The following is a 13,989-nucleotide window of genomic DNA, read 5'->3' on the forward strand; positions in this document are numbered from 1 at the left end:
GTAGCTGTCTGAGCGATTAAAGTTATTTCTGTTTCTCTCAATCTCAATGGATTCTCTAATTAGTCTTTGCCAGTAGTAACTAGTTTTACACAACACTTCAACGTTGTCAAAATCAATTGAGTGTCCCTGTTGACAAGCATGTTCTGCCACTGCCGACAGTTGTGTTTGCGATAGTTTAATATTTCTCTGGTGTTCTTTTAGTCTTACACTAACGTTACGCCCTGTCTGTCCAATATAGCATCTGCCACATACACAATTAATCCGATATACACCTTCTGTTGATAATTTAGGTAATTCGTCTTTAGTGCACGTTACTAATTGTTGAATTTTGTGTACTGTACCAAATCTTACTGTAATGTTTTGCTTTTGCAAAACACGGGCTAATTTGTCAGTTACTCCTGAGATAAATGGTATTTTTATTGTTTTAATAATCTGATCGCTTTCAGCAGTGTTGCTTTGCGATCGTGATTTGGCATTTAGTGCTCTGTTAATTTGAGCATTATTGTAGCCATTCTGTCTTAGTGCTTCTTTAACATGTTTAATCTCTCTCACTAGACTTTCATCATCTGACACTGTTTTAGCCCGATGTATGAGCGTCTTGATTAGAGAGGATTTCTGAGCTGATGCCTATCTGAATGCGAAATCGCATCATCACCCAGCTCAGAAATCCTCTCTAATCAAGACGCTCATACATCGGGCTAAAACAGTGTCAGATGATGAAAGTCTAGTGAGAGAGATTAAACATGTTAAAGAAGCACTAAGACAGAATGGCTACAATAATGCTCAAATTAACAGAGCACTAAATGCCAAATCACGATCGCAAAGCAACACTGCTGAAAGCGATCAGATTATTAAAACAATAAAAATACCATTTATCTCAGGAGTAACTGACAAATTAGCCCGTGTTTTGCAAAAGCAAAACATTACAGTAAGATTTGGTACAGTACACAAAATTCAACAATTAGTAACGTGCACTAAAGACGAATTACCTAAATTATCAACAGAAGGTGTATATCGGATTAATTGTGTATGTGGCAGATGCTATATTGGACAGACAGGGCGTAACGTTAGTGTAAGACTAAAAGAACACCAGAGAAATATTAAACTATCGCAAACACAACTGTCGGCAGTGGCAGAACATGCTTGTCAACAGGGACACTCAATTGATTTTGACAACGTTGAAGTGTTGTGTAAAACTAGTTACTACTGGCAAAGACTAATTAGAGAATCCATTGAGATTGAGAGAAACAGAAATAACTTTAATCGCTCAGACAGCTACAGGCTTAGTGCGGCCTGGAAGCGTATTATTAAATAAGATGCATTACAATTCCTTATAAGGGAAACAAGCACTAACTGATTATTAATGTAGCATAATCACAATAGAACACATTCCAAATGATTACTAATCTACAACTCGCATCGTAACAATAGCCTTATTACTAATCAAGTATATAATTACAATAACCCCCCCCCTCAAATCTTTGCACCTGATGAGTTAATGAGTTAATGATGACGTCACCCTGCTGCTGCTCTATATAAGAACGGGAGACACAGCAGAGCCTCACCATTCTGGCGAATTGCCCGATGATGCTGGATGCAATTACCAGCGAAACGTCGTACTCAAATTGTAAATGTTGTGGTTTCACGCTTCAACACACCGGTGGGCTAAAGCAGTGAACTATTTGTCTTTTGTCAACGTGACACTTTTTTTTTTACTGATTGGCCGTGTCGGGTGGTGGAGGGTTACGACACATTTATAAATAACGCGATCTAAACCCAAAAATCGTTGATTATGAACAATATTGGTCGCGAAAGCCTACGTGTTAAACTGAATATATAAATGTGTCGTTAAAACCTGCCACCACCCGACAGCCAACTAGTAAGGGTTGTCATGTAAACAGAACATGCCAATTCGTCACTAGTACAGCACACCGGTGTGTTGGAGAGCCAAGCCACAACATTTACATGTTCTTTTTACGTGACAACCCTTACTAGTTGGCTGTGTCGGGTGGTGGCGGGTTTTAACGACGCATTTTTATATTTACGCAGTCCAGTGACCTGTCCGCAGCGAGCCTTCGACATTTCACGTGACCTCAACATGCACCTCGCCTGGCACAAGAGCTTTGGTGGCCACTTAGTGACGAATGGCGGCCGTTTTTATGACCTTGGTTGAACACAACGTAGATTAGACACAAGTTAAGTGCACACGTATTTGCCTGCAGGAATCCCAGGCTGCCCACCGGGAGCTGGAGGAGAGTCGCCGGGAGCTGGAGGAGAGTCGCCGGGAGCTGGAGGAGAGTCGCCGGGAGCTGGAGGAGAGTCGCAAGGAGGCTCGCCGGGGCGAACTGCTGGCATTGGAGGTGGGGGACCTGGAGCGAGCAAGTTCCGACCTGCGCTCGCGCCTTGCCGAGCGAGACGCCACCGTTGCCGCCATGAGAGACCTCGCGGAGACCCACGGAGCCACCGCCACCACCATGAGGGCCGACCACGGTGGGAGAGAGCGGGGGGAGAAGGAGGGAAGAAGGGATGTGATGGTTGAGAGGGAAACACAAAACAAGGAGCGGAGCAGAGAAAGACATAAGTCATGGGAAGAAATGAGAGTCAAGACGGGACATTATAACTTTAAACTGTTTCACTATTTTATTTTACGAGATAAGGCCCACTGAGCTATATAGCTCTTATTCAGAAGCGATCTGGCGACAGAAGATGGCTCAACGAAATGGCTCATCACATGAGCCATTTCGTTGAGCCAAATACTCTAAACACATGTTTCTAAATGTGGAGGGAGAAACCACAGGACCTGGAGAAAAATCCACCCGACCATGGGGAGAGAGACAAACTCCAGATATACAGGCGTCATGGTCGGGATCCAACCCACGACCTCCTGCAACTCGGGCGAGTTGTAGGAGGAGACACAGGGAAACATGAACCATAGGGAGATGAAAAATGTATGTGGATATAAGACGAGGAGGTGTTAGACACAGGGAGACACCCAGGGAGAACCAGGGATGAGCACTGCCCTCATTCCTGGTTGAGCAGTAAATGCAACATTTGCATTGAACTAGGACCCCTATCTAACAGAGTGGGTCCTTGCCAATAATCATCTAGCAGTTCATCAGCATTGATTCAAGCAAAGCATGACTGCTGATAAGACTGAATGTCGAACTAGTCCATTTTTTTCTATCTACGTGGCTTTACCAAAAGACCCAAAGAATATGAATTCCTCCAGTCACGAAAGCTTTAAGTCAAGATTTAGTCCATTGCTGCTGAAATCATGCACTCCCAGAAGGCCATGCGACTGATGGGATGTGTACAAAATACCTTCATTATTACGTGGAGATACAGTTTTGGGAATGGTTCCATCTTGTCTCCCTATTTTGACCTTGTCTCCCTTGCACACTTGCATGCATACTGATGTATAAAGACAAAGATTCCCCATATAGCCTTAATAGGCTGTTGGAGTAAGTGCTGTTAGCAAGCACCTATGAAGGCCAGCACAGCACACGAGGGGTGGGTGGCGCACACCATGCTCGGCCGCCTTTGTCTCCCGAGTGGCAATATTTACACATCGCTCCAGTTACTCATTTGAGGCTGAGTCGACCTAGGGGAGGGCCAGGTCTGATTCGGATAATGGACACTGGTGTTGACTGTGAGCAGGAATCGAACTCGGGCTGCTGGATTTGTAGTGTAGTGCGCTAACTGCTACAATACCGCTGCCACACATGCATACACACACATTCACTTGTACATGCACACACATTCACTCAGACCCATGCCCATGCGCAATTTCACGCACAGGTGTATATCCACAGAGTCACTAAAAGCTTCTCTGGAGGCATCGGAAGAGCGGAACGGAAAGATGAAGCAGCTTCTTGTCAAGATCAAGAAAGAACTCGCGGATTCTCGTAAAACCGTACGTGCATTCAGATTTCAAATGGATAGTGTTCAACCAGGTGACAACACTTGAGACCAGGTGCTTCAACACAGAATTACTCGTGCTTTTAACTAAATTGCATCGGAAATCGCATAAGACTTATTTTAACTCGGATTACCTAAGATAGTTATGCAAAGAAAACAGTGTAAGTTAAGAGAGGGGTGGTCGGGACGAGCTTTATATCCGTGGAAGGTATTTATATAAAACTAGCTTATATACCCGGCATTGCCCGGGCCAAAAAAATATTTCAATACTATTAAAAATCTAACAGCAGTGCGTACTGACTGTGGTGGTACCTGCTATCACTACAGTAGTACATACTGACTCTATAGCAGTATTTATCGACTCTATAGCACAAAGTACTCACCTGACAGAGTGGCGTGGTGAGGCCTAGTCCCGTGCAGAGCCTCCGGCCTCGCCTAGATTGTCCAGCCGGCCGAGGTGGCACCTTGGCAGGCTGAGGCTGGGCTGCTACCCTTGACCCCCTCCACAGCCACAATCTCCCCGGCCGCTCTGCAGTAATATCTACGTACTATAGTGGTAGCATCTAGCGACTGTATATATTAGTAACTGCACCCATCGGGGTCGGGGGGACATCACACAGTGAAGATTTAAGCTCAGCGTTTAGTGTATTTTTCAAGCATTTCTAACGCGAAAGAAAATGTCCCCTCACTCCCACCGAAGGCGTGCGACTTGGCATGGGCCATCCCCCCCACCAAAGGCACGTCAGTTGGTATGGTCGTGCACACATCATCTTATCTAAAAAAGGCATTCTTTGTCTGTCTGTCCGTCTGTTTGTCCGTCTGTGTACGCGCGCTTGCGAGGGATTTTTGGCTCTAATGGTGGGGTTTATATCGAAAAAAAATTGGCATGCAGCACACCCTAAGCCCCACGGTGGGAATAGGCTATTCCGTTTTCCCATCCGTAAACTTTAAAGTAGTTAAAATATAGTTTTTGTACGATTTACCTTTATTTATTGATTTCCTTTTGCCACCAGGCGCGGGACAAAGCACACTATTGCGCATGCATGAAACGCTGACAGGAGTTGCCACTGGCAACGCACACACGCCATAGCTGGAGGGTGGGGGGATTTCTCATTCGCGTTCAAAATGCAAAAAAAAATACACGCAACGCTGAGGTAAATTCATCAAAGTGTCATGTCCTCTTCTCTCACCCCCCACCCCAATGTGTGCACTTACTATTATAGGGTCGGTAGATACTAAAATTATAGCGCTTAGACAGTATTATTGTAGCACGGGGGGGGGGGTAGCGGCCCAGCCTTGGCCGGCAGGGCAATCTAGGCGAGGCCGGGGGCTCTGCACGGGACTAGGCCTCACCACGGCACTCTGTCAGGTGAGTACTCTGTGATAAACAGCAGATATTTACTGCTATAGAGTCAGCATGTACGACTTTAGTGATAGCAGGTACCACCACATAGTATGCACTGTTTTAATCATAGCCAGTCCCACCAAAGTCAGTATGCACTGCTGTTGTGAAAGCAGGTACCACTACAGTATGCACTGCTGTAATCATAGGTACCACCACAGTCGGTATGCACTGCTGTAGTGAAAGCAGGTACCACCACAGTATTCACTGCTGTAATCATAGCAGGTACCACCGCAGTCAGTATGCACTGCTGTTATCATAGGTACCACCACAGTATGCACTGATGTAATCATAGCAGGTACCACCATGATGTGTGCCTGTGTCTTTTTGCCAGGGCAACGCCAGATATCTATGTGTGTGCGTCGACGTGTGTGTGCAAGTCCAAGTGTGCATGTCAGTCGCTGTGTGTGTGTTACCATCAGCCCCACCAAAACTAAGCACCTGCCTGGGTATTTTGTACCATCGGACACTCCACCCCCACAACTCCCAATCGGTGATGGGGCAGTTGTGGAGAGCTTCCCATACCTGGGCAGTGTGCTTATGACCGGCTCCAGTTTAACAGCAGAGGTCTCACTCCGAATCAGTCGAGCAGCAATATCTTTTCATCAGTTGCGTAATGCTGTGTGGAAGCTACCTGGTCTGTTGCTCCGCACGAAGCTTCAGGTCTTTTCGGCCACGGTCATTCCCTCCCTTCTCTACGCTTGCGAAACGTGGACCCCCGTAATGGAGCATCTTCGCTGGTTAGAAACATTTAGGCTGGCATGCCCAGCCACCGCATGCCTAAACAGCTTTTGTTCGGCCGGATCGAGGGGGCTAAACGGGCGTGGCACGGGCTAGAGAAGAGATGGAGTGATGTGGTACAGGAGGACGTGGAGCTGAGTGGACTTGCCGATGACTGGTACCAGCGGTGTCAAGATCGGCCTCTGGAGGAGGCTCGTGAAGGACGCTACTGGGCAGTTGGAGGCAGTCGCCCTCCGACAACAACGGAGGGCGGAGGAGCGACGCTCACAACAACGAGCGGAGCGCCGGGTGGCTAAAGCACAGCAAGTTGGCACAGTAGGGGGCACAGGTGGTGCATCAGCCAGTCATCTCGGTCATCTCGGTCAGTCGACCCGTGGCACCTGGGTCTGCCCCGTGACCTCCTGCCAGCGGGCGTTCGACACTTCACGTGGCCTCAGGGTGCACATGGCCTGGCACAAGCGTCGTGGTGACGTCACCGCCACTTAGTGGCGAATGGCGGTTGTTGTTGTTGTTGTATGTGTGTGTAGGCCAATGTGTGTGTGAGTCTATGTATGTGTGTGTCGATGTGTGTGTGTAAGTCCATGTGTGTGCGTGGCTCCATGTGTGTGTGTCTTAGTCGATATGTGTGTGTGTAAGTCCATATATGTGCGTAGGTCGATGTGTGTGTGTGTTTGAGTCGCTGTATGTGTGTACATCGATTTGTGTGTGTAACTCCATGTGTGTGTGTATCTAAAGTCAATGTCTGTGTGTGTGAGTCCATATGTGTGTGTGTGTAAGTTGATGTCTTTGTGTGTGTGGGTCAATGTCTGTGTGTGTAGGTCGATGTGTGTGTCTGTCTTTTTCACCTGGGAAACGCCAGGTACTTACCGCTAGTAAATAAATAAATAGCGCAACAAAAATCGCATTAAATCGCTAATTAAACTTATTAAAAGTTGACAGATGTGACAAAGGAATAGCGCTTGCTCACGGCGGGGCTTACGGCGTGGTACCTGGCTATGTTTATTCAACGTATACCTCACCGTGCGAACACACACAAACCGACAAACAGACAATTTTTGACTTTTATATATTTAGATAGATGGGTATTGTTTATAGAAACGCATACACGCAGAGGCACACGCCTACACAAAGACAAACAGACATTGTTGGGGACAGTGCTGTTCGCGAGTAGCACCCATGACGACCGGCATGACATGAGGGAGTTTGTGGCCAGCACCACACCTTTGTCTCCTTCGTGGAGATGTTTATATTGCACCAGGTACTAATTTCAGCCTGAGTCGACTACATACACAGCCAGTCACACACACTTGATCATCCAAACTCGCAAACACGTGTGTGCACAATCAATTCTAGATTTGAAGCTTTCGTGACTGCAAGGATTCATACTCTTAGGTTTTTTCGGTGAAGTCACGTAGGTAAAAATAAAAAATAAAAGTTAATAATAAAAATAATAGAAATAATAATAGAAATAAAATAATAAATCACGACGTTTCGGAGGCAACACAAGTCTCCGTCATCAGGTGGGACCGTCACAGCAAAAATTTACTGTATTATTTACTTTTATTTTTTATTTTTACCTACGTGACTTTGCCGAAAAAACCTAAGAGTATGTGCACAATCACATACAAATACTCTTCCCCACACAGCCACACACTCTCCTTCTCAATCAAACACAAAAATGCAAAGTTCCCCCTCTAGTCTTAACAGACTGTTGGGGCAAGTGCTGTTAGCAAGCATCTGTGAAGGCCGGCACACGAGGGGTGGGTGGCCCCATGCCCGGCTTCCTTTGTCTCCCCAGTGAAATTTTTTTGACACCGCATCAGGTACTCATTTAGACTGAGTTGATCTATTGGAAGCCCAGGACCAGTGAAAAAAAATCGTCACTGGTGTTGACCGTAAGCAGGAATCGAACTCAGGTTGCCAGGTCTGTAGTGCAGTGTGCTAACTACTGTGCCACTTCTCCCCACACACACATAAAGACAATCCAATGCAATGTAACAACGTTCGATTACATATACGTAGACTCACCTCGCACTCGCACACATAAAAGCACTCAAAATCACACTCGCGTTGCACAAAGTGGAGGGGTCCGGTATCCATGAGCATTAATGCCCATAACTTGAGCATTATTTATAATGTTATGATAAACTGTTATGACCGCAGTACTTATCTCTGACATGGAGCGACATAGACGCACGCAGCTCACTCTCGAAGCCGTGTGCGGCTACTGCTGCCCATGCCTGATTCTTTCTTGCATGGCGCCTCCTGCTGCTGCCATGAAGAGTTTTATTCACGGAGGTGGAGACCCACAATAAACTTGCGTGTCTACTCCTCATCTGCAAAGTTCACTCTTGCTCAGCACCAAACTGTAATTAACCTTGCAGCCAATTGGCTGTCATTTTGCAGCTGCCTGTCTGCAGCCTTGCAACTGATTGGCTGGTGCAGTGGAAGCGATGATGCGATCTTGAGCGACCTATGCCACTCACGCAGCGTTGCTATGTCACAAGTAGTTGACATTTTAACCGAGACCATTTTAGATCCTACGACAATCGCTATCTGTCGGATTTTACGCACATTTTCTGTACTCAGACCCTTATGTCACCAAAATGACAAAAAAATTACATGAAAAAAACAAGTACAACAATGAATAAAATATTAATCCAAGCAAAAACAATTGGAGTAAAAATCTGAGCGCTTGAATCAAACAATGAGAGGTGGCCAAGTGGCTCAGCAGGCTTATAATGGCCAATTCGGGTTAAAATTTGACTAAACCAGGCTCTCATAACGGCCATGGGAGAGGCAATAATAATGCCTTATTTTTATATATCACAGCGTTCATTCATGCAAAGTGCAAATCAAACACTGCCGTAGAATTTATAACGTGCACAGATTTCACATGGAGGCGCAGTAGACCACAGATAGGCGGGAAGCCAGCCAGAACTGGTACCAACAGTCTTCCAAGCTCTGCGGTCCTATATTGGGACGTATGTCAACTCTATTCATGAGTGGTGACATGGCACACAATGAGTTTATACCTCCCGAGATCTTTAAGGTCCATCGTGGCAAGAGTAGGCCATTGTGTGCCAGCTTTATGATCCAAAATTACCTGAAAATTATCCAGTTGTGATTTAAATAGCAACCTTTGTATGTTGTATGTATGTTGAACTTCTTTGGCACGGTACGTAGCCAACCACGCTCATCGGAGGTGCACAATCTTTGCCCTCTATTTCAAAGACTTTGGCTGGACCCCCCTGAAATAAGAGTTATGTGAGATTCAGTTAAACTTTCCCAGGTAAACAACGATCATTGTAGAAAATATGGAAATAACGTTTATACACGTGGGAGGAAACTGGTGCATGCGGAGAAAGCTCACACGCGCAATGAGCTGCCAACCACTGGAAAATTAGGGTTGGGTGTCCATCTCATTCTTGGGGTTCATAATAGCCGTGCAATGTGAGCTCATCACTATTTTCTTCATAGTAATGATGGGTTGTGGCCGAGTCGCTAACCCCGCATCGTTTAAATATCACTTTGTCACCAGGAAACCGAGCAGCAGGCCACTCTCGACACCTCACAGTCTCAGTTGGAGCAAGCCCAGCAACAGATGGAAGAACAAAAGGTATTGATCCTGTCACCCGTTCCTTCTTTTCTTCATTTGTAACTTTATTCGGGGACTGATCATTGGTGTCATTGTGTAGAATTTAAAGTTACAAAATAAGCAGACAATATGCCTCCTTCACATATCTGTCCCTCCACTTACAAAATTAAAGTATTAATTTCTATTTTGTTGGGTGCCAAGAAGTAATCGCTGGATGTACTACTTCAGCTCGCCTGTGGCCGAGAGATGTATATTTATGTTTATAATGTTGATTATATCCGTATATTAAACTTTATTTGAAGCTTTCATGACTGCAGGAATTACTCATTGGTTCTTTCGGTAAAGTCAGGTAGAAAGAAGATAAATTAATAATAGAATACAATGTTTCGATTGCAACACAAGCAACTGTCATCAGGTAGAACTAAATTTGACAGACAAAACACAGGCACGGCGACACACAGACAGACACACAAGCAGAGAGAGACAACACAATGACACACAACATAGACACACAGAGACCCAATGCCTCTGTGTCGAGGCCTTAAATAGAGAGAGGGGGGGAGCAGAGAGAGAGGTGGGTCTGCTGGAGCACCTGCTGGAGCAGAGAAATAAGCATGTCAATGAAAGACCCAACAAGACTGGTACATTTTAGAGAGAGTTGTGTGGAAATTCACCCCGAAGCGACCGAGGGAGAGAAAGAGCGAATGGACCTTTGAGAGCCTGGTAAATTTTAGAGAGAGAAATAGGCAGTTTTGGAACAACACAGAGAGTCGGCTAACACACAGTTAACGCATAAACTGGTTGATTATGATCTCCAAAGATTGCTAAATCTGAAGTTAAGTGTGAAATTTGACAGAGACACACAGAGAGAAAACAAACTTAAATACTCAGACACAGAGAGAGAGAAAACAAACTTACATCTTACCCATAGAGGTGGTTCAAACTTGTGTTGAAGCTTTCGTGACTGGAGGAATTACTCTTTGGTTCTTTCGGTAAAGTCACGTAGAAAGAAAATAAATTAAATAATAGAATACAATGTTTCGATTGCAACACAAGCAACTGTCATCAGGTATAACTAAATTTGCGAGAGAGACAAAACACAAACACGGAGACACACAGACGGACACACAAGCAGAGAGAGACAACACAGAGACGCACAGAGAGAGACACACAACATAGACACACAGATATGTCATGCGTATTTCTCTGCTCCAGCAGCTGCTCCAGCAGACCTACCTCTCTCTCTGCCCCCCCCCTGCTTGTGTGTATGTCTGTGTGTCTCCGTGTCTGTGTTTTGTCTCTGTCAAATTTAGTTCTACCTGATGACGGTTGCTTGTGTTGCAATCGAAACGCGGTAGTCTGTTATTACATTTATTTATTTATTTTCTACGTGACTTTACCGAAAGAACCAAAGAGTAATCCGTATATCATTGTTGTAATTCATATTAGTATAATTATTTATGTTGTTATGCTTATTTATTTTTACTTTGACATTCGACGTAAGAGTGGTCTCTCCTAACTTTTTGCTCAGTGTATTGTCTTAAATCCGTTATGGAAGCAGAGTAATGACATTTTAATTTGCCACATTTCTAGCAGATAGAAATAAAAGCAACAAGAACTGTGTCTCCTGAAGAAAAAATTATTCACACATAAATCGGTGTTGTGCATTGAATTTCCTGTAACGTGAGTCGACTCGGGCAGATTATTGTCAGACTGATCATTGTAACAATTGTGGCGAGATGTTAACTACCTTGCCTGGTATACAGGAAGTAGTGGGTTCCATCCCAACACCTGCCGCATATTTGAAGTTTGCAGATTGTCCCTGTGGTCGCGTGGGTTTTTCTCGGGGTCCTCCGGTTTTTCCCTCCACACTTGCAAATATATATATATTTTGGCTGCTCTAAATTTCAACGTGATAAGCCACCTCTTTGGGCTATCATTTGTGGCCAGGTTACTTCTGAAAAAGAGCTATATTGCTCAGTGAGCCTTAACTGCTAAAATAAAAATAACTGCAATTTAATTACAATTAAGTTACAGAAACATGAAACGGTTATCGGGTGACTTATGTACTCATGCGCTAAAAGACATGGTTGTCGAGTGCGATGACGTGACACACCGCGTGGACGTTGCCGATCCCCCAGCTGCTGCTGGCGGAGGTGAGCGGGGAGAAGCACCGCTGCCAGGAGCAGTCCCGCGTGGCCGCCCTGCAGCACCAGGCCGCCGTGACGGCGCTCACGCTCAGGGCCGCCGTGCTGGAGGAGGCATGCTCCTCCACCAAGGTCGGTGGCTACGAGCTCGTGGGTTCAGAGCTTCGGGCAAAGGTCGGAGATCAAAGTTGAGCAGGAGGGGGAGCGAGAGGGGGCATTCATCCGCGCTCTTGCCTTGCGGTTTGACGAGCCTTGACGAGCCATCGCAACGTGTAGACATGAGACATGAATCGTTTATTTTTTTGTCTGTACAGTCTGATTTGCATTGTCTCGTTTGTACAGTCTGATTGGCTTCGTCTCGTTTGTACAGTCTTATTTGCATTGTCTTGTTTGTGCCATCTCATTTGCGTTGTCTCAATCATCGTGTATAATTTATTTTATGTATTGTTTTCCTGTCTTGTGTGTCTGGTTTGTGGTTTTTATCATGTTGCCGTGTTGTATTTCCTTTTTTTTACAGTCCTGTTCCATCTCACTTGTATTATCTCATTAATATTGTGAAACGTAAACATTTTTCTGTCTTGCTTTCATGGTTTGTGCACTGTCTTGTGTGTGTTCTCTCTGGTTTGCACAGGCGACTATGCTTGTGGCTATTGCTATTAACACTCATGTCTCGATGTGTCTTCCTGTCTGTCCACCTCTGTCTCCTTGTCTCTCACTCCTCCCCATGCACCCCCCCCCCCCCCGCGTATCTTCTTGTCTCCCTGTATCAACCGTTGCCTTCCCGTGTCTTCCCGCACCTCCCCGCATCTCTCCGTGTTTCTCCGCGTCTCCCCGTGCCTCCCTGTGTCTCCTTGCACCTCCCCCCATTTCCCTGTGTCTCCCCCCATCTCCCCATGTCTTCTGCACCTCCCCGTGTTTCTCCGTGTCTCCCCTGCACCTCCCCGCCGCATCTCCCAGGCGGAGTTGAAGTCGGTGCGTGCCGAGTTTGAGGCTTACAAGGTGCGCGTGCACAGTGTCTTCAAACAGCAGAAGTCTCGCTCGCCCGCCGTCGCCCCAACCGACCTGGCTGAGAAAGAGACGTGAGGCATTCCCTGGTCGCGGTTTGGTTTTTCGAATGGAGCGCACCCTCCTTTTACGCCGATAAGGACGGTTAGCTACGCACGGTGCGATAAAAGTCCAACATGCTTACGTGCATACAAGTGCTAAGAGACTCGCATCACATGACAACTCAGGTATTTTTGTGGTTTTGAAGGGCACCCCCAAGTGGCAGCTGTCCCTATGCAGGGTAAGGTGACTCAGCACCTGACCTACAAGCAATTGATAGCCTGCCACTAGGGGGCGATGATTGCGATGTGTAATCCGTAATTCAAGTTTCATTTATTGAGTAGTTTGGCTTAACTTTAGGGCACAAGTTCGATTGCACTGTCCTGAGAGTATAAATCCTGTCACCTACGGGGAAATGAAGAGTACTGGGAGAATGTGTAGTGAGGCAGAAAATCTTATTTTTGTATCAGTGACAGATTGGACACCGAAGGAGATGTCAGTTTTTAGTGTAGTATTTACTGAACACCAAAGCGAAATACAGCAAAACTAAACCCAACGTTATTTTACCAGGTAAGGCCCACTGAGCTACATAGCTCTTTTTCAGAAGCAACCTGGCCACAAATGAAAGCTCACCCGAGGTGGCTTATCAAGTGGACATTTATAGCAGCCAAATACTCTAAATGCATGTTTATAAATTTGTAAGGAAAATCTGGAGAGCTCGGAGAACAATCCCCATGACCACAGGGAGAGAGACATGCAAACTCCAAATATACAGGCGTCAGGGTCAGGATCAAACCCACGACCTCCTGTATACCAGGTGAGGTAGTTAACATCTCCCCACTTCTCTCAACAAGTCCTGTGAGGTGTAAATGTGTGTGTCGCTGACAACACGAGAGTGGTGTTACTTGTACCCCCCCCCCGTAGGCAACACCCTGGCCCTCTCTTGATCTCGTGTTCGAGACCCACGCAACCACAAACAATGCCACGGTTGTTGCAGCGGCATCACCAGTCAGCTTGTTCCACCTCGTTACAGACCGTATGGGGATCGTTGTCACCACCGCAGAACAGGCTGGTGAAAATGAATATCAACACTCACTGAATACGTCCTTTCTCTCAATGTGACTATTTACATTTAGTCC

At 45.9% G+C, this 13,989-nt stretch overlaps 1 protein-coding gene across 6 annotated transcripts in view; it reads left to right on the forward strand.

Moving 5' to 3' along the window:
• The window catches only part of LOC144732707 (uncharacterized), a 91,005-nt gene that overhangs the window by 55,431 nt on the left and 21,585 nt on the right, over nucleotides 1–13,989 (forward strand). For all 6 annotated transcript variants that reach the window (XR_013588227.1, XM_078614288.1, XM_078614291.1 and 3 more), the window contains 5 exons: nucleotides 2,223–2,490; nucleotides 3,813–3,913; nucleotides 9,603–9,680; nucleotides 11,801–11,938; nucleotides 12,764–12,885. Coding sequence is in view for 5 of the 6 variants with exons in the window: in XM_078614288.1 (XP_078470414.1) it covers nucleotides 2,223–2,490; nucleotides 3,813–3,913; nucleotides 9,603–9,680; nucleotides 11,801–11,938; nucleotides 12,764–12,885 (707 nt within the window). In the remaining variant the exon portion in view is untranslated. The remainder of the gene's footprint in view (nucleotides 1–2,222; nucleotides 2,491–3,812; nucleotides 3,914–9,602; nucleotides 9,681–11,800; nucleotides 11,939–12,763; nucleotides 12,886–13,989) is intronic.

Source organism: Lampetra planeri, chromosome 43 (assembly GCF_965212315.1).
Source record: "Lampetra planeri chromosome 43, kcLamPlan1.2.h2, whole genome shotgun sequence".
Taxonomy (NCBI): Eukaryota; Metazoa; Chordata; class Hyperoartia; order Petromyzontiformes; family Petromyzontidae; genus Lampetra; species Lampetra planeri.